This window comes from Micrasema longulum, unplaced genomic scaffold (genome assembly GCF_059751315.1).
Source record: "Micrasema longulum isolate JH-2025_06_02 unplaced genomic scaffold, ASM5975131v1 h1tg000690l, whole genome shotgun sequence".
In the NCBI taxonomy this organism is placed as follows: Eukaryota; Metazoa; Arthropoda; class Insecta; order Trichoptera; family Brachycentridae; genus Micrasema; species Micrasema longulum.
The window spans coordinates 130,137-157,681 of record NW_028277886.1 but is presented as its reverse complement, the minus strand read 5'-3'; the positions used below and the strand labels follow the sequence as shown (position 1 = coordinate 157,681).

The 27,545-nt window shown below is 32.1% G+C and overlaps 1 protein-coding gene across 1 annotated transcript in view; it reads left to right on the top strand.

Moving 5' to 3' along the window:
• Window positions 1–663: 663 nt before the first annotated feature.
• unc80 (unc80, NALCN channel complex subunit) overlaps window positions 664–27,545 on the top strand; it is a 106,866-nt gene continuing 79,984 nt past the window's right edge. Inside the window, 11 exon segments of the mRNA XM_088229642.1 lie at window positions 664–798; window positions 9,247–9,392; window positions 11,779–11,941; window positions 14,342–14,555; window positions 17,197–17,306; window positions 18,454–18,629; window positions 18,726–18,902; window positions 20,692–21,073; window positions 21,643–21,794; window positions 22,915–22,944; window positions 25,903–26,041. Of these exon segments, the coding sequence (XP_088085768.1) occupies window positions 664–798; window positions 9,247–9,392; window positions 11,779–11,941; window positions 14,342–14,555; window positions 17,197–17,306; window positions 18,454–18,629; window positions 18,726–18,902; window positions 20,692–21,073; window positions 21,643–21,794; window positions 22,915–22,944; window positions 25,903–26,041 (1,824 nt within the window).

Genomic DNA, 27,545 nt, shown 5'->3' with positions numbered 1-27,545 from the left:
TAAATTAATAATATTAATATTTTAGTGTTGAAGAAAAAATATTTATAATATTTTGCATAAAAAAATACGTTTTCCCATGACAATTAAAAATATTTGACTTAGAAATAAGGATCTTTCAATCAGTTTATTAAGCTGTTTTTGTGTTAATGGCGTTGACTTTATTTTTGAAAAGTGGGAAGCACCTTATAAAAAACTAAATCAATGCTTGACTTTTACCAAAATCTTTTCCTAATGAACTTAAGTGATAATTTTATAATTTGTTATTAAGATTACACAATTTAGTGTTAAAAACTTTTTTTTTAAATCTATCATCAAATGGTACAGTGTTTAAATTATCTCCTGATTTTTAAAAAATATTATTTTACAGATATTGCTAGCTCAACGACAATGTACACATATATTTTCAGGAAATCTTTATAAAACACTAGAGCATTTTAATATTTTAGGCTAATCTTCATCTAACTTGGGTCAACCCGTTAAAACGGGAATTTAAAAGATTAAGACTTTTTATTAATTAATTTCGATAACGAAAGACAGTTATAAAACATACTAGAACTACATACATTGATCTTAAAGAACCAACGTTTTAAATTCATTATTGTACTCGGGTATTTTAATTATTCTTAATACTTTTTCTATCTAGGCCCCAATGAAAATCTTACAATGAAGCAAGATAAACCAATGGATGATTCCTTGAACGACCAAGCATTGCCTATTCCTATCCAGATATTCCTTTGGAGACAGATATCTCCCTTCATCAGACCCAAATTGGGAAAACTGCACGAAGCAACGTGCATGGTAAGATCATTTTTTAATTTACCCGCAAAACAATGTTTTTATCCGTAGTGTAATGGTTAAGACACTTAAATCACGCATGGAAGATTCCAGGTTCGATTCCCGATGAGAACACAAAAATTTAATGCAATTTTTCTCAGGCCTGGGCTGGTATTCTGAACGGGATTCCTCGCGAAGCAATCGTTCTTTTTGCGTGTATTTAGTACGTAAATACGCGTTAACAATGCGTTTTCTACGCGTGATTTTGCGTTCAGAATACCACCCCTGGTTTGTAATTAGGTCTTTTAGCCGTTTTTAGTGTAAAATACATCAAATAAATGTCTATTCCATGGCCGCCTCGTGGTGAAATGGTCAGCGCGTTTGCCCATTATGCAAGCGATCTTGAGTTCGATTCCCAACATGGTTGACATGAAATATTTATCTTAAAATGTGTTTTTACACTAGAATATTTCATCTAAATCTGTTGCAACAGCGAGGGAAAACATTTTGAGAAGAAATATTGAAGTCTAGGCATTTACAAGGCTTACGACCTGTCATTGGCTGGTTTAAGTGGCCACTTCACACACTGTTTAATATTTCATAGTCCCTGGACTTGCACCTGAAGCGTAAGACTGATATATTACCTGCATGTGGTAAAAAAGATCAAGATACGCTGCGATTGGTGTACAAATGCAGTGCCCTATACACTTTTAGGTGTGAAAAAGGTATGATGATAATGATGAAATCTCTGCAAGTTTAAGATTAGATTTTTTTAACTAAAAAAATAAACAAACAAAAATTTGCCTTAAACTTTAAAATGGGGTTGAGCGATAATTCGTTGTCAACCGTTTTAGTAAATGGTAAAGTGCTTAAAAAGTTATTGTACGTCTACAAGTGTATTTAGAAGTACAGTCTATAGAACAAGAGACGGAAAATAGAAAGAACCGGATAGAGCTTTTAGCGCCTAAGAGTACCGTAACTGCGAACACATACAATACATACATAACAAACAGAATACGTAACTACATTTACTTTCACGAGAAGCTTCCACGGATTTCAGAGTACTGAAATTTTTTTCATAATTGAACATTTTTATTTTCGCAAAACGTTTTGACAAATTCATATTTTTTAACAGAGATAGTGATTCTTTTTATATAAAAATATAAATCTGATAAGTCTGATAAAAAGCAAGAAAATTAAAATAAAATTACCATTTATTATTATTATTACAAAAATCGCTCTTATATAAAAAAAAAATATATTAGTGTAATCAACAATGTTTTGAGCATAACCAAATGTTTGTAGACAGGCTGGATTTCCTCCCAAGGGATTTGTTGAGATCTAAATATATGCCTATACTTCCATATTCCTTTCTCAAAAATGTTTTCCTTCTCTGTAGCAACAAATTTAGATCTCAGGAATATTTTAGTTGTGAGTATATCATTTTTGCAGTACATGAACTTTTTATTTCAATACTTATTGGGACCTATTCGCTTCGACGTGTAGTAGTTACTGCATTGGTCAATCGTGCAAAAAAACCCGACTTCGATTGTATTGATATTTATTTTTATCAACGCCTTTACACTTTATTTTTTAGTTATTGTCTTACTCTTTTTGATGTTTCTTTACATCTTAATTTTATTATTTTTAAAAAATCTTTTTGGAATATACGAGAATGTGTAAAAATTATATTTGAAAATAATGGATTGAATGCCTGAAAATGCAATTAAAAATGGAATTGAGTTTTCCTGGGTATTTTTTATTGTAAATAAACAACTGAACCAATAAAATAACAACTTATATTTTGAAAAAAAAAAATACTTGATCAATTATCACTCATTTAAGGACTCCATCAAGAATTGTCCATAAAAAACACAAATTTAACTTTAAACATGTTTATGTAAATATTGTGTTTTAGATCTAGAAGTGTGTTGTGTTTAAATGTTTGCTTGGTGTAACAAACTTTTTTCCAGAACTGCTCGCTCGCTGTAAAAAACAGCCATATTACGTTTTGTCATGTATGCAATTTTCAGACGCGTGACGTCGCGACGCACTTTGATGGACAGGACCGGCGCGGCGGCGGCGGCGGCGTCATAAGATCAATTACAAACATATAATACGTATATGTCGATACTTGTTGCAATAAATATCTAAGCCCGTATTATAAATAATAGGAAGTTAACAGAGTTATCTTCAATTGTCTTTAAATTAATATCGAGTTTTCAGCATGAAAAATAAAATGTTTATAACCTTTTTTTTACACAAGTAAAATCGGAATTTTCTGTACGAAAATGCACGTAATTGTATGTTTTTTATATTCAAAACTTGTTTAATTTCAATAGATGCTGCTAGTTCAAACCTGGGTCTCTTAATAAATATGATAAAAAAAACTATGCTTATGGTCAATGATCGAGCTAATAAAGTAGCTTTGTGTTATAACTTAGAAAAAGTCAACAATTTCATTTTTCAATATAAAATATTTTTTTATTTTTAGACAATTGATGGTTACCCTGTTAACTTCCTATTGTGATTGGGGACAGTATCGGTTTCTTCTTCATCGTTTTCGATCCTTAGCGACTCATGTCAACATGCTTAATTAAATTTTCAAATAAAAAAAACAATCTATGACGTGCATTTCGATATTACACCAAAAATACTTCATATCTCTTTTTTTTTACATTTATGTATTCTTTATTCAATAAAATACACATTATTTTACAATATTAAAAAATTATAAAAAAAAGAAACCATTAAATGATAGTTTGTCATCTGGAGCTCAGATATTAATTTTAATTAAGATTCGATTAAAAGAGTTCAGACTATTGTGAACATACGAGGGGGGACCCAAACAAGCGGGGATTTCATAACTTCACGTCGTCATAACTTCTTTATTTTTTAAATATTTTCCACCAAATTTTGGTCATCTTCAAAGTATTCTCCCTTGACCACAAGGCACTTCTGCAAACGACCCTTCCATTGTTCAAAACATTTTTTAAATTCACTTATCGGGATGTTCTTTGGGTCTTCCAGCGATGTTTGTTTTTCCTCCTCCACAGTGGCAAAACGCTTTCCTCTCATGACCCTTTTGAGTCTGGGGAGTAAAAAAAAATCACAGGGGGCTAGATCGGGTGAGTAGGGGGATGAACAATTGGTGTCATGCCGTTTTTGGTCAAAAACAGCTTTGCAAATCAGAGCAGATCTTTGGCGCACAGGTGACTGGTTCTTTCACGCCGCTCTCGTAAAGTTGTTTTTGACCAAAAATGGCATGACACCAATTGTTCACCACCCTACTCACCGGATTTAGCCCCCTGTGATTTCTTTTTACTCCCCAGACTCAAAAGGGTCATGAGAGGAAAGCGTTTTGCCACTGTGGAGTAGGAAAAACAAAAATCGCTGGAAGACCAAAAGAACATCCCAATAAGTGATTTAAAAAATGTTTCGAACAATGGAAGGATCGTTTGCAGAAGTGCCTTGTGGTCAATGGAGAATACTTTGAAGGTGATCAAAATTTGGTGTAAAAATATTAAAAAATAAAAAAGTTATGGCGAAATTTCCGTTTTTTTATCTCCCTTCGTATATATATAAAAAAAAAATGCTTTGAAAAAAAAATAGTGTTAAGAAGAATGAAAACAAAAACTTAAGTAAACTAGATAAAATGGTGTAAAACATTTTTTGAAAGTTGAATAAAATACAATTTAATTAGAGAAAAAACATATACTTGAATATATTTGAAACTTTGTGGGTCCTCATAAATGCAACCAAAATAAAAAAAACTAAAATTAAAATTTATGTATACAAATCTAAAATATGTATATTAAACAAGAATTTTTTTCTTCTTTCTGAAAGGAAACGGTTAAAATTAAAATAATAAAAATGGATTTAACAAGTAATATATACCAGTGTAGAAAATAACCGCAATTCAATTCATTTTTCTTAGCGACATTGTCGCTAAGGTGAAAATTTGAATGACAATCCGGTCTACCATGTTTCCAAATCTCTTGTTATTTTTACCTCGTTAGTACTAATACCCTAGTTCCATGGTGTTGCCAGTGTTCTGACCGATGTGCTTCTCCCCGAATGTTCTGTCAATGTGTACATGTGTAAATATGATGTGATATGATGTTGTATGTTCCCACATGCCTCGTGCCATGCTATGTTCGCGCCTGTTATGTTTCTCTATGTGTTGTTACAACACAGTTCTGTCAGCACGCTCCTGGACACCACGTGAGTACTTTTATTACACATTTATTTCATCACATTGCTTTATAACCTCATTCATTACTTGCTTCTATTTTTTTTTACCTGTTGCTTTTCCTATCAGGCTAAAATGGGGTTAGTTGAACATCGTTTGAAATTGATTTATACCAAACGTATCTTAGATAATTTTTGGACCTCAGAAGCAGGCGGATGCCAATCCAAACGTCAAATGTTTAACAAAAGCCTAAAGAATCTACTTTCTCTGAGTGATTTCTAATAATTTATAGCATTAATTTGTATTTTCGATACGAATCTTTCATTATCAGACTTACATTTCTTCAAAATCAATGGACATTATCACAATCTGGATAAGAAAATCGAAATGTCATTTCATCAAATTCTGGATTTGTATCCGTCTGCCTATGATTTGTTGGCTAAATTTACCTTACAACTTAAAACCACAAAATTTAATTTTAGGCAACCTCACAATTTGTTTGTGGGTTAAAGAGATGCATCTTGTACGATCGGTTGAATTTTATAACAAATTCAAGCATCATTTTTAACATCTAAATCGACAACCACCGCTCATAGAATTTGGTGGTATTTTTAAGGCAAAAACAGGGCCATATTTATTTTTCCCTAATAAATATTTTTACATGCTCTTTGAGGCACTGAATATTGACAAATAATAAAACGATGGCAGTCACATTTTCTAATTTTGTACTCAACTCGGCAATTTTCCATGCAAATAAAATAATTATGAAAACACACGTTTCAATTGACCTCACTGTGTCCGCCTTTTGTATTATTATTTCATTTATTTTTTTCGTGACTTCACATTGCTTTTTTTTATTACTTTCCCATTTTTACACACATATAACTTTTTATGAACTAGACAGTTATGTATGACCATCACACTACTTTAGTCTATTTTTCGAGTACACTTATGTCTTCAGAACACTCATATTTTTATTTTTTGACTACACATAAAAAAAAATGTTTATTGATAGCATTTGGATAGCATTATCCTTTCTTTGAAATTTCAAATCTTTTATGTTTGGAATAATAAACCCACCTATTTACATTCTTTCCGCTTTGTATAATACATTTTTTTTAAATCGAATAATTGCTCATTTTCGTCATGCTATTTACTGTTTCATATTTTCGCTGCATAGATCTATAAAACTTTGAAAACTACGTTTAATGACATGTCGGCCTCGTGGTGTAATGGTCAGCGCGTTTGCTAACCATGCGAGAGGTCTCAAGTTCGATTCCCGACATGGTTGATATAAAAAAAATATTCAAAAGGGTGTTTTCACACCAGAATTTTTCGTAGTCCCTGGACTGGTATCTGAAGCGTAAGACTGATCATCTTACATACAACAAAAATTATCAAGATACGCTACGATTGGTGTAACAATGAAGTACCCTATGCACCACCAGGTGTGGAAAGGGAATGATGATGATGATGAATGATATAGAACCAATCAGTTTTATTCCATGATGTGCAAAACCATTTATACTTCAGTATTTTTTTTGTTTTAAATATATATTATAAATATTTCATCATTTTAAGAATAGATAATTAATTAAAATATTTAATTCCATAATTCACATATATGCTGTTTACTATAGTTTTAACAATATCGATATTTGCTTTGAAAATTGATTTAATCATTTTATTGAATTTTTACGTCATTGGAACGTATATCATAAATGCAAGTTTAATAATATTGCATTGGTACCATAAATAATATATATTTTACGAGTAATTAATATATGACATGTGGTATTTTTACTAGTATTCACCTATTGACCATCAGAACGTTAGAAATCAATGTAAATTAAAATTGTACAAATTTGATAACGGGTATTTAGCACTTCATTTTTAAATTACATTCATATTGAATTTAGTATATAAATATATATTATCGTTGCTTTTCATTTCATGCTTTGCTTTTTAAATGGTCTGCTTCTATCCCAAGATAAATGTGTTTCCGGAAATATATAAAAAACAACACTAAAACTAAACACAATAATTTATGATATTTTTGTATGCTTAAATTAAAACGATGTTAAAATTATGACTGCTCATATCATTTCTACACTTTAATTTCTTAACCAATATTTAATTACCTATTTACCATTTCTGGTAATTTCACCTGTATTTTTCTATGTACTAATATGTTACTTGATAATGTTTCATTGCTTCACCCCAAAGGAAACCAAAGAAGCATGCAAGGTGAGTTTATTATTATAATACTTTTTTTTTTCTTTGAATGTAAATTCGGTGATATGCGCACATAAATAAATATGTGTTTACTATTATTTTAATAATTTTATCAGTTGTTTATTTAAAAAAACAAGATAAATAACATTAAAACTTTTCATTTCAATTATTAAAATGTGTTAAGTGAACTAGCCAAATAGAGATTACTTTCTACGCCGATATTATTTTGAACTAGGCGTTTTTAGAATAAATATTTTAAATTTTTTCATGGTACCAAGGATATTTATACAGTAATAGTGAAGTGTTTCTTTTTATCGATATCCAAAATAAAAACAAAGAGGTTAGTTTTCTAACCATAAACATTTTATCTTTTGTTTAATCGATTAAATGTATACGAATTTTAACTCTTAGATTTACAATCGAATCGGGCTGTGGTCCCGTGGCTAGTGTCTTGGACTCGCGGATCAAAGGTCCGTGGTTCAAATCCCACTCTACCCCAACATGATTCCCATTTTCACACAGTGGGTTATTTACAACTCGTTAAAAATGGCCCTCGGAATTAAATATTTGGGTAAATTATAAAAACGAAAATATTTCTTTTATTAAAAAAAAAAAATATGTCTTTTTTCTTAAAGTTATATTTTCAGCATTATTTCCATTACAAAATTTGAACTCCAAACATTATAAATGATTTTCAAAATATTCATCAGGTTTAAAATGAATTCGTTGATCAATATTATATCAAAACATTTATTCATCGGATACCTTTTTTTCTACAAATAAAACTAATTTATCTAATGATTTTATTTAAATTTTGACAAAAATTGTTTACAAATAATAAGTAGGAATCATCTTTTAGAGATTTGCAGTTTACCAAATATTTTGGTATTTCACGAAATTTTGTGGAAAAATGTTTCACGTTAAAAATAATGTTTTTTTCCAATGTCTCAATTAAGCTCTTATCAAACTAAGATAAATCAAATGGGTAAACGCGACTAGAGAAATACTTTGGCAACTTGCCTATCTTAAAGTTGTCCCGCGAGTCAACGCTAACGAGAATGCATACAGATATTTTTACATTAAAAAATAAATCTATACACCACAAGAATCACAGGTGTTTGTTGTTAAGTTTGTTAAAAAAATATATATTACGCATATTACTTTGGATGTCTCACGTCACTGAATTTAGACTCACATCCATGATCTCTGAATAAACAGTATAATATAATCCAAAGTAATTACTTTTTCACATGATCTTATTTTGCATGTAGAACATAATACGATTCAGTTAATCAATGTTTTTATTGTTAACTTAACTTAAAAAAGGGGGTTAAATGTTGGAAATACAAAATCGGAAAATACATATGAAATATTTTGAAAGTAACTTTTTTGGGTAATCCCTTCCAAGTTGGATTCGTTACGACGTTTCAAATTCCGAAATACACAAGCACCCAAATAAAATAAACAAAGACGACGGGCTTATATTAAACTCAACATGGTTCCCGTCACTACGCCCTACAAAACTGACACGGGATGTGCCTACTACCGACTGCGACACGGTACACATTACAAGTACATAAAAAATATTTTTTCAACAAAACACACAGTTTGCCCTGAAGATGGCTCCTGCAACGGTAGCCTAAACGTTGTAATGAATCCAACTCACACGGACCGTGAAAATGTATGCACATATTTAATAAGTGTGTATATATAAAAACATGTGCATATATCAATTAAGCAAGGTAATTTATGTTTTTTAAAGGAAGTTATTTGGGGAGTATTGTGCTGTATTTTGTTGCATACAAAATGAAATTATCAGCGAAGAATTTAAGCATGCACGATTACTTTAGGTGGTTCATATGACACCGCGTTTCAATTGACCCCACTCTACCCTATTAAAAAAATAAAATAAAATAAAACTCTTTTCTCACTGTCAGTTACTATTATTCTTATTTGATGTTTGATAACTGACAGAGAATTAAGGACCACCAGCCACTGTTCCGTTTAAAAAAATAAATTAATTAAAAACGTGTTTAATTTTGCAGTCCTTCGAGAAAGTTCTCGTGCAGAATATCCAATTCGGATTATCGCCAAGTCTTACAGAGGCCATACAATCCATCCCTAGATGGCGACTTATACAAGCTGCTTTACCTCATGTTATGCACGCTGCAGCTACTTTTCTTCACAACAGGTAAATTGACTTTAATAATAAATAATGTGATCTATCTTAAAGATAAACAGTTAGCACGTAGATCCAGCCTGGTAAAAATACTTCTGTTCCTTGTCAAAGTTATTTGCGTCAAAGTTATTTTCGTGCATAATGTTACAAAATATCTGCATTTTCACGCTAGACCGTATGGCCGAATAATTTAAAGAAAAAATCGTTTATCTCATAATGATGCCCCAGAAAAGCTCGAACTGTTTTTAAGCGCGGTGTGATTTTTTTAGATTTATTCTTTTACATTTACAAATAATTTATTATTTTACATTTATTGCGACATAAAGCCTAACTCAAGGGAATTGGTCTAGGCATCTACAGGGCTTATGACCAGTCAATGGCTGGTTTAAGTGGCCACTTTACACACTGTGTAACATTCACCATTCTGCCAAGATTTGAACATCTATATTCCTTCAATTCTTTCATCTGTTGATGTTTGTGAAGTTAAAGAGCAGAAACCTTTATTTATGCGGGTGAGATTCATCTAATTGAATTATTTCACCTACATACTAGGCGACGCCTGAAAATATTATTTTTTCAATTTCTATACTTCTTCATGGACCAGGTAATTTATCAACAATAAATTGTTAATATAAACAGCTCCCCAGGGAGTTGAATCCAGTCCTTGTCCACGAAAATTTGGACAAACTCAAAATATTGTTGACTATACTTTAAAATGGATGAATTCACAGCCAAGTTATTTTTAAAACATGGATATCATTATCTTTTGCACTCTTTCTGTTTTATTCCCAACTGTTGCCCGCTGTTTACCTCCATAATCATTAACATTTTTAAGTGTTGAGCGAAATGTCAAAGTACGTTCCCGTGACCTTTTCCATTGTTACATCAATTTTCTTTCCTATAGAACAATGCTGACGAATGGTTTGGAAAAGATATGTAAAAAGCGATGCGTTGGGGGGTCAGAATTTTCCATGTTTCTTCAGAGGGAGATAAGATTAAAAACCCGCCCATAATACTAGATAGTAAAAATCTTTAAAGATTTTTTTTCTCTTTTCTAGAAATAAATATGAAAGTATGATTGAATGCGAGAAGATTGTTAATAGGTAGAAAATAACTATGCAACAAGAGGATCTAAAAATATAAGACTGAAAAATAAATCAAAAGCAATGTCCCTGAACTGCCTTATGTACAAGGGAATAAAGTTTTTAATTTTTATTTTAAAAAGGAATAACCCGCTAAGCCTCCATTTCAAAGGCTTGTCAGCAGGTAGGAAAGAGAGGATATGGAAGGAAGCAATGAAAAATACACCACAACCCGCGACGTCAGTCTTACAGTTAGGCGTCTAACCAACTGCGCCACGGCGTGGCGCCTGTCGTTTGAAGAAATGCCAGGAAACATTAAAAATAAAAAAATGTAAATGTATTTCAAATCAAATGTAAATATTATGTATGTAGAAAATACTTGGTTAGATATATTATAAATAGTGAATATACATAAGTTAATGTAAGTGTACATAATATAAATGAACAGTTTAAATATTATAAATTAGGACAGTAAGAGTACGATTTGTCGGTCTCGTGGTGTAATGGTCAGTGCGTTTGCCTATTTCATAGTCCCTGGACTGGTACCTAAATCGTAAGACTGATCATCGTACATTCATGTAACAAAAAATGATCAAGATGCGATTGGTGTAGCAATGCAGTGCCCCATGCACCATTTGGTGCGGAAAGAGAATGATGATGATGAAGCGTACAATAGTGATAAATAATGTTAGAATAAGTGTGGATGTAAATATTGTGTTGTAAATATTATATAAGACTATGTTTGTCATGGAACTGAATAAAGCAAATCAAATAAAAAAATCGCTTATGTAGAAAGTATGTTGACAAGGAATGGAAACACAAATAAAGATATTAAAAGCAAGATAAGGTGTGCACTGTTTGTTACGGGATCATCCGTTAACAATGAAGTCCTAGCACTGAGAAGGTAATCATCATTATCGTTAGCCTCGTGTCCGATGGCAAACATAGACCTCCCGCTTAGATCTCCACATCTTCTTATTCTGAGCGAACCGCATTCAGCCACTTTCTACAACCCGTCTTATATCATCAGACCATCTTGCCTGAAGCCTGCCGACACTTCTTATACCTGTTCTAAAGCTGACATTCCAAGACTTTTTCAGTCCATCTATAGTCTTTGGTTCTGGGTATATGACCATCCCAGCTCTATTTCTGTTTGGTAACCCTGTGCACCACATCGGTGACCTTTGATCTCGCTCGTGTCTATGTCTTGGTTCTTCGGTCTCTCGATGAAATAACTAGCATTCTCCTTTCCATAGCCCTTTGTGTCAATGATAATATGTGTAATTTTTAATTCAATATTTCAAACTTGTTTTCAGAGTGAAGGATATGCAGAGTCTGGGAGCTGTGGAAACTAAGCTCTTATACACCCTTCATTGGATTATCTTGGATGCAGCAGAAGAATGCGCTGAAGCTGACTTTGAGAAAGGAATATATCATTCCAACCCATTCTACTATCTCTTTTCTGTTCCTTCAATATCAGTAAGTAACTTAGTTTTCCTAGTTTAGATCTAACAACACATTTTTCTTCCGTTGTACGTACTACTGCAATGTCTTTTTTGAAAATCTGTTATAATTTTTACCATTCACTATTGATTTTATGCATATTCTTGTGCTAGTTTCATCCCGTAATTGAACGAATTTCAAAGCCATTTACTTCTCCATATCTTCCTCGCAAACATTTTAAATTTGCTCATGATCGTAGCAAATTGAATTTGCTTCACTGTTACTATTATATCAACCTAAATACGAACTTATTACAAATTAATTAGATTGAATGTAACCAAAAAAAAAACTCAAAAACACTGAATATCGCTTTGGAAACGTTGATAATTATAAACATACCTCCCTTATAAATTTTTAAATAGAATCGTTACAAAAAAGGTAACATAATAATGAACTAGTTTTCCCATATAAAATCCTCTTGAATGGTTTCATAGACTCACCATTGGAAAAATAATAAGCTTCTACTATTACTACTGTAGTACTGTACTGTACTGTACTGTACAGTACTGTAGTACTACTAATGTAGGGAGTGCCGTTTTACCCACCGTTAAACTACTGGGAGTTTTACTCAATTCTGACCTATCTCTTGACGCTCAAATTAGTAGAACGATAAGTTCATGCTTCTACCAGCTGAGACAAATTAAATGCATACGCAAAAATTTGCCGGTTGATGCCGCCCGTCAATTAATAAATGCGTTTGTAGTGTCTAGAGTCGATTATTGTAATGGTATCTATGCAGGTCTACCAATGAACAAAATGACTCGCCTACAATCTGTATTGAATGCCGCAGCGAGACTTATTTTCGGAATCTCTAAGTTCAGTCATATCACTCCACTACTTCGGGAACTACACTGGCTACGTTTTCCACAGAGGGTCGAATACAAACTCTGTTGGCTTATGTATAAGTCACTGCACAACTCGGCTCCGGAATATCTAAGGGAACTATGCATTCCAGATGAACTAGCTGACAGGCGTCTCACGCTTAGATCAGCTACGTCTACGGCGAGAGGAAAAGTTATTATACCTCTACGCAAACAGCGCACTAAATTTGGTGAGCGCGCATTTGCGGTCGCAGGCCCTATGGCATGGAATGCTCTCCCAGCAGAGGTGCGAGGCTGTGAAAGTGAAGTGATGTTTCGGAAAAAACTTAAAACCCACTTGTTCTCTAAATCATTTGAATAAATCCGTAGCACGTGACAACAAAATAAATTATTTTAATCAAATTACAAATTTAAAGCTTCAATTAAATTAACTTAACAGTAGAATCACCATGTAAAGCGCCCTTGAGGTATTTTATTACGAAAATGGCGCTATATAAGTTATCCACAATAAATAAATAAATAAACTACTATTAATACTCTGTTACTGCTACTGCTACTGCTACTGCTACTGCTACTGCTATTGCTACTGCTACTGCTACCGCTATTATTACTGTTGCTCCTACTGCTACAGCTACTCTTACCACTTATGCTACTGTTGCTGCTACTGCTACTGCTACAGCTACCTCTACTGCTACCACTACTGCTACCGTTGCTGCTACTGCTACTGCTACGGCTAAGGCTACTGATTCAGCTACAGTCACTGCTATTGCTACTGCTATAGCCATGCTACTGCTACTAATACTGCTTCTGTCACTGTTATTGCTACTGCTACTACTACTATACTGCTACTGTCACTGTTATTGCTACTGCTACTGCTACTGCCATGCTACAAACTACTGCTACTGCTATTGCTACTGCTACTGCCATGTTACAGCTACTGCTACTGCTACTACTACTACCAGTATGCCATTTTCCCGTAGTAGGCAGAGAGGATGGACCGCCACACACGTCTATCCTGACATACATTTCCAGCTTCTTCCAGACTCATACATCTTGTCATACATGCCCTTCGGTTGTGTTTGTTTTTGACATTAATCTGATCAGGCTACGTCTTCCTCGGTCATCCAAGTCCTACGTTACAATTCATTCTCGCCATATATATCTGTTCTACCATTCTTTCGTCATCCGTTTGTTCTATATGACCAAACCATCTTAATTACCCTCTTTTAATATTATTAAGTACACCTATCTCAGGTTTGCACTCTCGCCTGATTTCATCATTCGTAACCCTGTCGTTTATTTTCTACACATTCATCGAAGAGACCACATCACAATTTGAAGAGAAAACATAAAGCTCTTTAGCAGTGCCCACATACATTGGATTGAGAAAAGAGAGAAGTGAATTCTTCACTGACTGAGATTAAATTGATTGGATATGATCATATCGTATGTTGTATCAGCTTCCACTCACCATCAACGTCAACTACCATTAGCTTCCATCTATTACCGTCGATTTACTATTTGTTTTTATAAACAAATACATTATTTTTTCCAGCTTTTCGTGTATCTGTTCGCCCCCATTGCCCAACACCTGAAGGAATCCGACTTCCAGAACTTCCGTCTGGAGAACGGACTCAAGATCTGGCAGGCCTTCTGGGAGTTCAGGAGGCCGGACGCACCGTGCTTCTCCGCCATGGTCCGGCCCCGGCCAAGGGCCCTGCCCTGCGCGCCCCTGTCGACCAAGAAAACGACAGACCTTTTCCCTGGACGTAAGATGCAACCTTCACGTAGTGTTTTAATAAATAAATATATTTAGATTATAACGAGTTGTTTTGCACACCCGATTTCGCATAGGGACTGCATTGATTAACCAAATATTGCAGTATAAAATCATTATCTTCTTCTTCTTCTTATTGTTCCTCTTCCCGATGGAGGTTGGATATCATCGTAGCAATTCTCACTTTATTAACAGCTGCCCTAAACAAGGACTGAGTGCTGCAATAGAACCAGTCGCGCAAGTTATTCAGCCAAGAGATGCGCCTTTTACCTGCACTGCGTCTTCCTTCAACCCTTCCCTGTAGAATGGCTTATAAAATGTTATATTTTTCGCCTGTTATCACATGCCCAAAGTACTCAAGTTTTCTTTTCTTTATCGTCTTCAGGACCTCTTTATCTTTTTCCATCCGTCGGAGAACGTCATCATTTTGGACTCTGTCCACCCAGAAGATTTTTAATATCTCCCTGTAGCACCACATTTTAAAAGCTTCGATATTTTTTGAAGTGCTTTGGATGAGTGTCTACGTTTCGAATCCGTAAAAAAGTACTGAGAAAACGTAACATGGTCATAATATTTATAATTACAATACGCGTTATTCAAGGAATCTTCATGTGTCTAAGTTTCGCTCAACAAAGTTTGGCAGTAGGTCCTTGGAAAATATTGGACATTCCGAATATAATAAACTGCCTGATGAGCTAAGACACGAAAAATTGAATAAAAAATCCAGAAGTGTCGTAATTAAAAAATATTTCTTAAAACTTTTTGATAGTGATAATTATTAATGTAGTTTATATAAGATGGTGTTTTATGTTTCTTATACAATAATGTTTTCTTTTTATTTCGGATGTATTAATTTGTATGATATTATGTATTGTCCAAAAAATGTTTTTTCTTATGTACGGTCCCAAATGAGCTTCTTTAATAACTCCCGAGAGTATAATATGTACTTTTTGTATTATATGTTTTATTAATAATTAAAAAATAAAAATAAAAAAACATCAAAAAACATAAATTTAATGAGTAAATTTGTTTATTTTTAAGCGCTTTTTGGTTCGTTGTTATGTAATCCATAATAATTTATATGTAACAGTTCTTCAGTGGGCGCTATAAACTTATTAAGTATAATGGAATCGCAAAAATATAAGCATAAAACTTTGAGTCACGAACCATAAGAAGCACCCGAGTACAACCGAACGTAATCCGACACATCCCGACCGGAAGTCTCGGCTAAGCCGAAGTTTCGGCTACGTTTTGGCCGAAACTGGTCGAAACCGAAACTAAAACTTTAGTCGGTTACTCCTGGTTTTAAGAAAAAAACTTATCTATTTTGCTTCTATTGTAAAAAAAAATAACTCTCCCTTCTCGGTAATATGTAGCTACTACACATTGCATTTAATAACTTTAATAGCTTCTCTCCATTCATATAATAAATTTTTAGTTTCGGTATTTTTCGGTTATATTATTTTAAATAATATTTACATATTTTTTTAATTAAATAATTATTACTTATTAGAAACAGAAAAAGAATTTTATCAAAAATCAGAAATAAACCATTAATACAATAGAACGTTTACCAATGTGTCGCATGTTACTGTATTGTATAGGACTCGTCGCACATTATTCATTCGATGTGTATCAGTTAAATTTAAAAAATAAAATGCTTTTTTTTTTTTTCAGAATACGGTTTTGAAATCAAACATACTTAAAAAAAAAAAAAAACAATTTATATCATTTCGTCATTTGAATTTTAACAAAAAGGTTTCTAACTTTTTACTAAGCTCTTTATTGTACCATTTTAAATACAATTTACAAGTTTTAAGCAAATATATTATTTTCATACTTACGCACCCATACACACGCACCCTCTCCCTCTTTCATTCCCACACGCACATGTATCCTCTCCCTCATTCATTCACGCATACACACATTCACATACACATGAATACAAACGTCACACAAATACAATTACTAAACTTCTTTTCTTAAATATTATGTGTCAATATATTTACAGTGGATTTTTTTAATTGGCTTTAGTATTGTTAAGATTTTTCTAATTATTTTGTTTATGTAATAGCTGTAAAAATCCCAAATAAAATGAAATAAAATAAATAAAATAAAATAAAATAAAATAAATAAAATGTTGCGGAATACGTACTAAAATAGTAATCCTTGTGTATAGTTGTCTCACACACTACGTCTTACTCTCGATATTACAGGTATATTCGGGAGCGAGAGAGACAATTTTACGTTTCTCACGCGCGAACAGTAAAGTTTCTAGTAGTTTTGGTGTGCATTCTAGTACTTCTCCCAGACGCCAGTTAGCAGCTCGCCGACTTTCGTCAGGAGCAGTTCTGTCGCCAGCTTTGCGAGAATGAGCTAATGGTTTTTTTTATTTTTTTAAGCAATTAGATCAACAATACATCACTTTTGACTTCAACTATAAATAATAGAAGCAATTCAATATTACATTTTTCCGATTAAAAATCTCTCACTTTTTGCATGCGTAATGACTACACAGCACCGTAACGCCCGGATGTTCTGGGGCCAGTGAGGAAAAGGTTATTAATGCGCTTTTGTAGATTTTACTTCTCATCATAATACTGAAGTATTTTTTTTTGTCATTAATGTTCCAGGAAAAGCGTCCAAGGATGAATACATGGCAGGAGAAAGCCCCCCAAGTCAGACTGTCAGCGTATCTTTCTCAGATCATCAGACTCCCAAATCGGTCAATATTGATGAAGAGGTACAATATTATGTACAATTTTCTTCTCATTCATTCCTTCATCCAATTGGTATTTCGATTGCCCATCCATCTTTAAAATTACCAAACAATATATATTTAAACTTGTATAGAACACTCCTAGTTACTACGTAGGTTGGTTTATTTTTTGACGCTATAGGCAAGTGTTTTAAAGTCGTCCGAATTTTAAAAATGACTGAGACGCTGCCGCCCACACCACGTCACACAGCAATTCTAACAACCAAAACATACTTTCGCCATATTAAATTAAAAACCAATGTGTTCTTAATTACTTGGGTTTAAAGTTGGATGGAATATCGACGCATGATCAAAATTCGAAATCACCACTTAATGTGTAAAATTACCTACATGTAGGTACACATTTCTCAGGGTTGGGTTTCCTCTCCAAAGGACACCGTCTTCCCGGAAACTATACCGGAGGAAAGCTCGAGCACAGAGGAGGAACACGTGGTAAGTTTATATTAAATTATATCGTATCAAAACATTCTTGCAAAAGAGCTTTAAGAAGAGTTATACATTTAAAAATAATTGCGGTTTTAATTTTGAGGAAAATTCTCATCTAAAGGAAAGCCGAAAATGAAATCTACGTATCTATACTTCAAAGTCAAGAAAATCACTTTATTTTCAAATCTAAATCCAGAATCCTCTGCCTGAAAATCTTTACTCTCTGACATTAAATTCAAAGGTAACATCAATAAATGGTCATCATCAATTAAAGGGAGTCTATATGATTGATGATTTTTTACATAACTATTTTGTACCACCATGTTGAAAACGATGCTGAAAACTGAAGAAAGACATTCCTGTTAATAGTTTAACGCTTAACTTTTAAATCATTAATTCTTTTTATTTTTTATTATTTATTCATATAAAGATACATGTTACAAAAAAATAATAACGTATCCTAACTCTATGAGGCCAAGACCCCTGTATTGAGTTGGGATACAGCATAATTAAAAACAGTTTTCCGAATAAAATTCATATGAATTTATCTCTTTTGATACGGACATTTACAATAACACACACGAAAAGAAACAAACCTTTTTGTGGATATTTCAAATGGTTGAAACAAAACTCTTTCATGATGAGTTATAAAATCAAATAAAAAATACCTTCTTAAAATTTTCAGGTGATATTTCGGCTTCCTTCAATCCACAATAACTACTGTTCCGGTTTGCTAAGAGATCCTTCCATATACACTGCGGACACGAGTATGCTTCATCATCAGGGAGGAATCGTGGTCAATATGGGACAGGAATCCACGAAAAGTGCCAAGGCAGCAACACCTCAAGTGCAAAAATTGAGGTACCATGAGCATTATTCTCATTAAACTAAATACAGACTCAGAATTTGTATTGTCTTATCCTTTAACATAAATAGATTCAACTTTGATATTCACAGCTCTTCTGATAAAGATTCAGTGGAAAGCAGCGGTAAATCTCCTCATGTTGCTTCTTCGTCAAAAGGTGGAGATGTTTTAGCAGCGACGTTCTTGGATGTAGCTGTTTTAAGGTGTTTATTTGTTTCCCAATGGCAAGAAGAGGGCGTTTATTGGGCATTGCATTACATTTACAACAGGTAACGAACATTTCAAATATTAAATTAATGTTTGCGAAATACAATATTTTAAATTGAACTTCATAATCAAAATGTAATATTTTTATGTTCTACTGAACCGTTTCGTATGTAGATACATCTTTTAACCTAACTTGAAAATAAGAATAAAATCTAGATCAGGCTTTCAATATATGTCTCTCTTTTTTGCATGAGAAACGAAAATTATTTCTGTTGGAAGCATTTTTATATAATTTGGTATATCTCGATTAAATTTACTTATATGTTAAATAGTATAGATTTGATCAGAGTGTCTCAAATAAAAGATCTAGGTATTTTACTTGATGAGAAACTACAGTTTACCTTTCATATTAATCAGATCTCTAATGATGGAATGAAGATGCTTGGATCTGTTTTGAGAGTAGCGTCAAATTTTAAAAATATATTTACTGTTAAACAATTGTACTGCTTAGTAAGGAGTAGACTTGAATACAATTCTTCAGTTTGGTCACCCTATTATGAAATTCATTCTCATGCTATTGAAAGGGTACAAAATAAATTCTTACGCTTTATAAACTATAAATTAAAAATGCCTTAAATTATGATTTTCTTAGAAGTGAAATGAGATTACTTGAATTGTCAGACCGAAAAGTTATAGCTAATATGTTATTTTTATTTAAAATAATGAAATCAATAATTGACAGCCCTGCTTTACTTGAACTAATTAAAATTCGAATACCTGGTAGGTGCACTAGATGTAGAGAATTATTTTATTGTAACAATTCTCGTACCAACTTCGAAATGCATTCACCTTTATCCAGAATACATAGGTATGGAAATAAGTTTGAAAAAATATTTGATATTTTTTATACAAACTCTGTAAATGCATTAAAATGTAATCTCACTCGTTATTTTTTAGAAAAGGAATGAATTTATTTAAAAATATATTAATAAATTTAACTTTGTTTTTTTGGATATGTATTTTTGTTTATTTCTTTATATATAAATTGTACATTTGTGGTTTCATTGCCAGATTCCAACCAACTGATACTATAAAGGTGTTATTAAGATTATTTAAGTTTTCACATTGATTCAAAAAACGTATTATTTATAAAATCTTATTGTGGCGTTATATTTCTTTTTCATTATAACCTAGCTAAATACTAGTCACTTTATGTTTATGTTAAATTATTCTCAATTTTAACTTGCTATATTTATTTTAATTTAAATTAATTCATTTAAATTCTTTTATTTACATAATTATATAAAATCGTGATTTACAACCCCTGCTTGCACTTGTATATAACATATAAATTTGTTTAGTCTCCCACCAGTCTGACGATGTCGGTCACGACGAAACCCGGTCACTGGTAAAAAATTTATAAAATAATTATAAATAAAAGTGGAATAAAACTATAAAGTATTTTTATTATTATAATGGTATATTAATATTTAGAACATAAGGTTTTCTCACTTCAATTTGTTATCTTTTATTTGTCATCTTATATTTGTATGTTTTTTTTTGACTTTTTTGCAGTTTTAAATAAAATAAAAATAATTTACTTATTTGTTTAGTTTTAATTATTTAGTTGAATTATTTATTATTATTTATTTATTATATATTACATAATGAATTGTTCACTGCTGTGATTATTTCTGTAAAACTTTTTATCGTAAAAGGTTATTTGAACCGTTGATTTATAAATAAATAAATAAACATCTCCTGTTGTTTTGCCATACGTATTTTGGAGAAACCTGTCAATTAAGAAAATCATATGAAATTTATTCGTCGCTTTCCAATTAAACTTTTTAGATTGCGAGATATTAGCGATGATGTATCCAACCAAAGTCAACCACGAAAACGGAGCAATTCACTTCCTATACCAAAAATTGAAGTATCCATTTATCAGAGCCCCGAGTCAAAGAAGCGTGAGTCACTGAAAAATTTCATGGAAGTTCCCGAATTAAAAGACGTATCTCCGATTGCGGAGAACCCATTCTACGGCGTGGCAAAAGTTGCCGAAGAACCGACTATCACACGAAGGGCTAGTGAGAAGGTCAAGAGGAGAATGAAAATGGCAGACCTCAAAGCGTTCGTCGAGACAAAGTTAATGTCGAAATCAGAAAAGGCTTTAGAGAAAATTGGACACGACGATCCCAAAGTCGTTCCCTACGAACAGTTGGTGAGTTTTGTGGTAAACAAGTTTGTATACTAAAATAAGTCATATTAGATATTATTTCAAATAGATTATTGGATTTGATCGAACATAAAATATGAATCATTACCCTTATTTTCACTTATTGTTCTTGAGCAATTGATTGGTTAACTATTGGCGGTGTCGAGACAAAAAAAATTGTTTGCCATTTAGGGGTTCCACAGGGATCCAACTGAGATCCTTTATAAATCACAGTTCATGTACATAAATAGTGTGATAATTTAAAATGTAGTACACTTATATATCCAAAATAATATATTTCGTGACCGATACCCTTTTTAAATATAGTCAAGAATATTTTATATTTAGGTGCATAACTTTACATGACTTTTAGTTAATACTATATGGATCGATTAGGATTTGGGATGAACAAGTAATGTAGTATAATATTTAGATGTTTTTAGTTAGGTAAGGATTTAGTTCATTTTCATTTATGAATAATAATATAATATTATCAATTTATAAATTTTATTGATATTTACAAAAAAAGAACGCGTTCTTGTTGTGACGAGTTGAAACCATTTAACTATGCACAATGTTTTTTTTAGGAATATCATCGAAGTTTAGACACCGGAGATGGAGATAGATCTGGTTTGTCTCTCGGGAACAATTTTCCTCCCCTCTCACCTGTGGCTGCACACAGTAAGGTTATGGCAACACCTTCCAATTTGGTTAAAGGAAAAAGCATGCCAAGCCTCAGGTAAATACATCGTTTTTCTTATTTTAAATCCAGCGCACTTTTTAGATATAGTTTTGACAAATTCATAAATTACTTATCGTTTTTATTAATTATTACTTTAACTTGATTACACATTTTACGATATTGTCAGCTAACATCTGACCAACCAAATGTTTCCAATCATGATTCATATAATTATTTAAATAGTTTAACTTTACTTAATAAGTGATGAAATTTGATTTTTAAATCCTTGTATGGCAAATAAATGCACATCAAAAACTTTTATTTTATTGAAAATCCCAGACACTTAGTAAGTGACGATATTGTTTATCAAGGTAAAGCACGATTTTCAGATTCGGTAACAATCGGTTACAAATTTAATTCACAAACAAACCTACTTGGATGATTCAAGTATATACCATTCTGCTGTATAAATCTTAAAGCATGATCGCCAATCTAACAAACTAGACGTATTTATTTACTAAATTTATTTTTAGAAAAAACTTATTTATCCTATAGATAAACAATTGATAAAAATAAGTAGCACCCCCAAAATTCAGTTGTACATTGCCCCTTTAGTTTTGTAGATTTTTCAACATTTCTCCCAAACTAAGAATTACGTAAACCTTTTAAATATTTTCACTATAAAAAGTAATACTTGGAAAACCGTTCATTTAATTTATAATTATCTAATACTTGGACATATTAAATTCTCTCTTCTAAAATAGTTAGAAAATGATTTAGAAGATATTCCAAAATATTTTGGATCAATCAATCAGTGCTTTCGAGACATTCAAAGCCGTTAGATTTGGTAGAACATGTAAAAATGAATTTACCTACTCAAAATATATATTTAATTCTATTAAAAATAACAAAGGATAATAAAACACATAAAAGCTTTTTTTGTATCGAAACTGACAAAAAAGCTAACCAAAACCTAGTTACTTGAGTATCTTATTTTAGCTTTGAATGAAGAGACACCGGTTGTTATCGGTTTGTCTGTTTTAAATTTATCGAGTCTAATTCGATAAGTAATGTTTCAAATGCATGTAATGAAAATACTACCACTTTCTGTTTTCTGTTACCTTTCTCCTTTATTGATTCTATATTTTCCGTCCTATTCTGTCTTAAACACAAACAGCTGTTTGATAGACGAGCTGACAGCGGGCGGGTAAGTCACCACGAGAGGAACACTTAACACTTATCTTGTATCACTTTAATTAGCTTCTTGTAGTGCTGTTTTATTGGGCTGTGTTCACGCCACTTCTCTTCACTTGTGTAATTTTGTATGTATGTATATACTGAGCATTATTTTAAAACCAGATCATGATCACAAAGTTCCATTGTCTTTAGAGTTCAGGCTTTAGATTCGATGGTTGGAATATGGCACTCGCTAAGCTAAGACGTATCGGCTGCATTAAAACTAAAAATGCAATAGTGTTTCATTTGCCAGAGAGATATAAATCACGAAAAAATCTCCTAAATATTTTTGGCATCAGATTGTTTTGATTTAATTCTGAATTTAGGTAACAGAAAAATAGCAGCTTTTAATTTGTCGGTTGATTGGAATATATAAGGCCTTACTCATAAACTTGGCATAAAGTTACGCCTAGTGCTAGAATTCGGATGGGAACACCATTCTTATTATAGTGGTAGAATAAGGGTGGTATACTCATCTTTATTTTACCACTATGGCTAGGCGTAACTTTATACCATGTTTATTAGTAAGACCCATAAAGTACAAAATGAGGAAAATAATTTAAATGAACATGGGAAAAACATAAATTTACCTACAAAAAATTGAAGGTTATTTATTTAAAATTGAATAAAAGTATGATATATAAATGATGGAAGAATCTCTGGCAAAGGAAAACATTAGTTGATATGTCCTATTAGTATGTACATATTTAAATACCAAAATCTTTTAACCCAAGAACTTAAATCACTTCGTGATGTATCAATTCAATTTACAAGGTTTACAAGCATTAATCATTGACGATATTAAGTTCTTCACCTTTTAAGATTTCATATTATGTACTGAGCGAATTTAGGATTACAGGATTGACACTTTGCACCATATTGCTTCATTAATTAATAACATTATTGATATTGCTTCTAGCAGACAAGAAGCAACTGTTGGTTTTATTCTAGCTGTCAAACTACTTTATTTGGCCATCAATAATACCTATTTATCGTTTTTAATCTATCATTTGCCGCAAAGAAATTCGCCGTAAAAAACGGTGGCATCGAACTAATATTAAATCATTGGACATCAATGTTTGGGTCATGCTATAATTTCTAAACCATTGCATCAATCAATGGGATTATATTTGTGCTACGGATTGCATTATAGTACATAATATTTCACACTGTTTTTATTTCGTAGTTCATATGTATGACGTATTAGTCTTAGAAGTAATTTTGTACAAAGCTTTTTTACTACATTAAACAGGCTTCACTTCTTCTTACTACAATTCAAATTGAAAGGCTTTTTGATCCCTTGATAGAGTTGCTCTCTTTTGTAGAAATTGATATTCCCAAATTGTAACGTCTTGTGTTATAAATAACATACTGTCATCTTATTTTAATGTTACAATGTCCATTAATATAATAACTATGTTAAATCTAATTATTCATTTTTAGTCCACGTCGCCATGTTGATTCTTTGGTTTTTGCCATCACATCATTTCATTCCAATCATTCCAAATTAAATCTTCAAAAGATTTAAACCTGAGTATATTAACCCACGTATTTTTTTCCAAACCCTTTTTTATGAAAATTCTTAAACAGAGTTGCCAATTTAGACAACATTAATTTATTGCATGAAAAGTAATCAAATTATTAAAGCATCTTCAAAATAAAGGTAAAATAATTTTGAAGTTACTAAATACAAATTTTGCAAACTATGTAGGTATGTACAAGTAAACGTCGTTTTAGGCCGGGGTTACGTTCCGAGAGACACCGGCGTAAAAAAAATCGGTGTAAAATGAACACAAATATAATGGAAGATATAAGGTTCGGTTCCGTGTCAAAATTATAAGGACAGTCTAACATGTTTATTTACTACATCAAAATAAATTATAAATGTATTTCAAAAATATAGTTGAAATTCGTTTACAAAATAAATAATAATCTCTTGATATAAATAATGAATGTTTTATAATAAATACTAACTCTCCAATTCGTCGGTACTAATTTAAATTCTCACACTATTTTGAAAAAAGCATTCAATTTTATTTGCTTTGATTGTTGCTTCCTTACTTGCAGAATCATAGCATAAACTACAAATATTTCAATATTATTTTATTTTTAATAATTATAAATGAAAAATATAATAATACCTTTTTATTTTTCTTAAAAACAAAACGAAAACTAGCTCGGAAACAATTTCACACACACAATAGGCTGCTTGCGTACACGGTAATATAATAAAACAATGTGTAAAAGTGTGTCTGCTATTAGAATCGCGGCGCCTACTGTTGTCTGGTGTCGGCCGTACCGGGGAATCCCACGCCGGCACCAACCGGCGTAAAGCTAGGGTTTCCTAGGACAGCGGTGCCCGTACTTTAAAGGCCGTAGTGAACGGTGATGCGGTAGGCAGCCGTCGTAGCGGTGACTAGAGAGTGTTTTTATTTTTTAACGGTGTTATCAACACTATTTTTATAGGAAACCACTTTCTAGTCACCGTTACGACGGCTGTCAACCGCATCACTGTTCACTACGGCCGTTAAAATACGGGCACCGCTGTCCTAGGAAACCCTAGCTTAATTGTAAATCGGTGTAAAGCGAACGACGTTTACCTGTACTTTGTTTTGCTCTATTTCTGAGACCTGGCGCTTTCAATACGGATTTATTGATATATTTATGGCAATTAAACCATATTCTTATGCAACATCGCGTACCAAAACATCGATACATCGGGGCGTCGATGTATTGAAGAATTAACATCGATGGAAACAAAATTTAGCAGCGCAATAGGTTCTGAAACACAAACTACTTTTTGTTATTATTGTTATAAGATCTTTTGTTTTTACTCGATTATGGTTGATCATTTGAATAATTTATCTGACGACAGAGAAGGGTTGAAACACATCATATAACCTTATCTTGTTATCATGATATTATATAGGTACATTGGGGAAATGAGAAGTGACAGAAGAAAACCTTTCGACCTTCAGCACAGCCATCCTCCAGCCACACAGAATCCCATCATCACTGTCACTGAACATACTCCAATACCTTCACCTGACTATATGAAGACCAGGCAGGTTGGTAAAAAAATCAGTTTCAATTAATAAATTCCTTTTCGAACGATTTCTGAAACATAAATGAGAACAAACGGTATCAAAGATAATAGATTTTAAACATAGCTGGAAAGATCAAATTATAGAAATATCCAAGCAAATACGGAAAACAGCATACATTTATAAAAGCCTAAGAAATATTTTGAATGCTCAACTTATGAGACAAATATACTTTGCTTTTTCCCAAAACAAATTATCATATTGCAATTTAGCTTGGGGAGGTTGCTCTCGTTCAATCCTTGAACCAGTAAAAATAGCACAAAAATGGATCATGAAGATCATTTTCAAAAAACCCTTAAGGTATTCAACGGAAGATATATTCGCTGAGTTAAAGATATTGGATGTAAGACAATTGTTTGTGAGGTGCCTACTACTTAAGTTTTATGATAAATTAAGTGAGGTCAAAAGAACCCAACAAAATATAAACACTCGTTCAGCAACACAAATTAATTGTATTGTCCCATTTGTATCAACCGCCTTTGGTAAAAAGCAGTACAATGTAATTGCTCCAAAAATATTTAATGATTTATTGCCAAATATAAAAGACTCAAACTGTAAAAAAAAAAAAAAAAAAAATAACTGCACATATAAATAGTGTAGCCAGAGATTTTTTTGAAAAATATATGGAAATCAAAAAACGTAGTACTTTATATAATTGGTACACATGTTATTTATACTTTTATGTATTTCATTGCTTTATATTTGTTTTATTATATATTATACCATATTATTTATGTTTAAGTAACATGTATTCTTGGCACATAAATATACATTCTATTTGTATAATAACGGTTTTTAATTTCTTACATTTGATTAGCTAGGCATTTATAATTAAGTAGTTTTAGTTTTTCTTTTTTATGTTATTGTTTTATTAGTATAGGACTACTTACGCTCTAAAGATAGAAAATCTGCATCTTAGCACAGGCCATGCCATGTTAGATGGAGACTATCATAAACAGAGAACACTTCGTTTTCATTTTACATTAATTGGTTTTATATAGATTTCCTGTTATTAAGTATGTATATTATTTTTTTGCAATAAATTTATAAATAAAATAATAAAATAAATAATAAATAAAGATAAGAAAACTTCGCAAAATTTTTGCAGTGTTGATTAAATTGTATCTAAACCACGAATGGAAATGGAAATTTAAGATACACAAAATGCTTCATTACAAAAAGGGCATGATGCATTATTCCTACAGAGTGAAAAGTCCTGCGGTAAGTGGGTACTCGTAAAGTTTCAAATTCAAACTACTGTTATGTGCCGTGTAAGGTGTTGAGGGGCACTTTGTAATGAGTAATTGAATCGCCCTCCAGTAGTCAATAAAAGGCAGCTTCGAAGATGGTATTGTTTTATTTAGTACACTTTTGAAGAGAACAAGATGTGTCCAACTACACTCGTTGGGTTTACTGTACTTATAATTTAATAATATTCAAGTTTACATTTAATAATAAATTGTCGTAG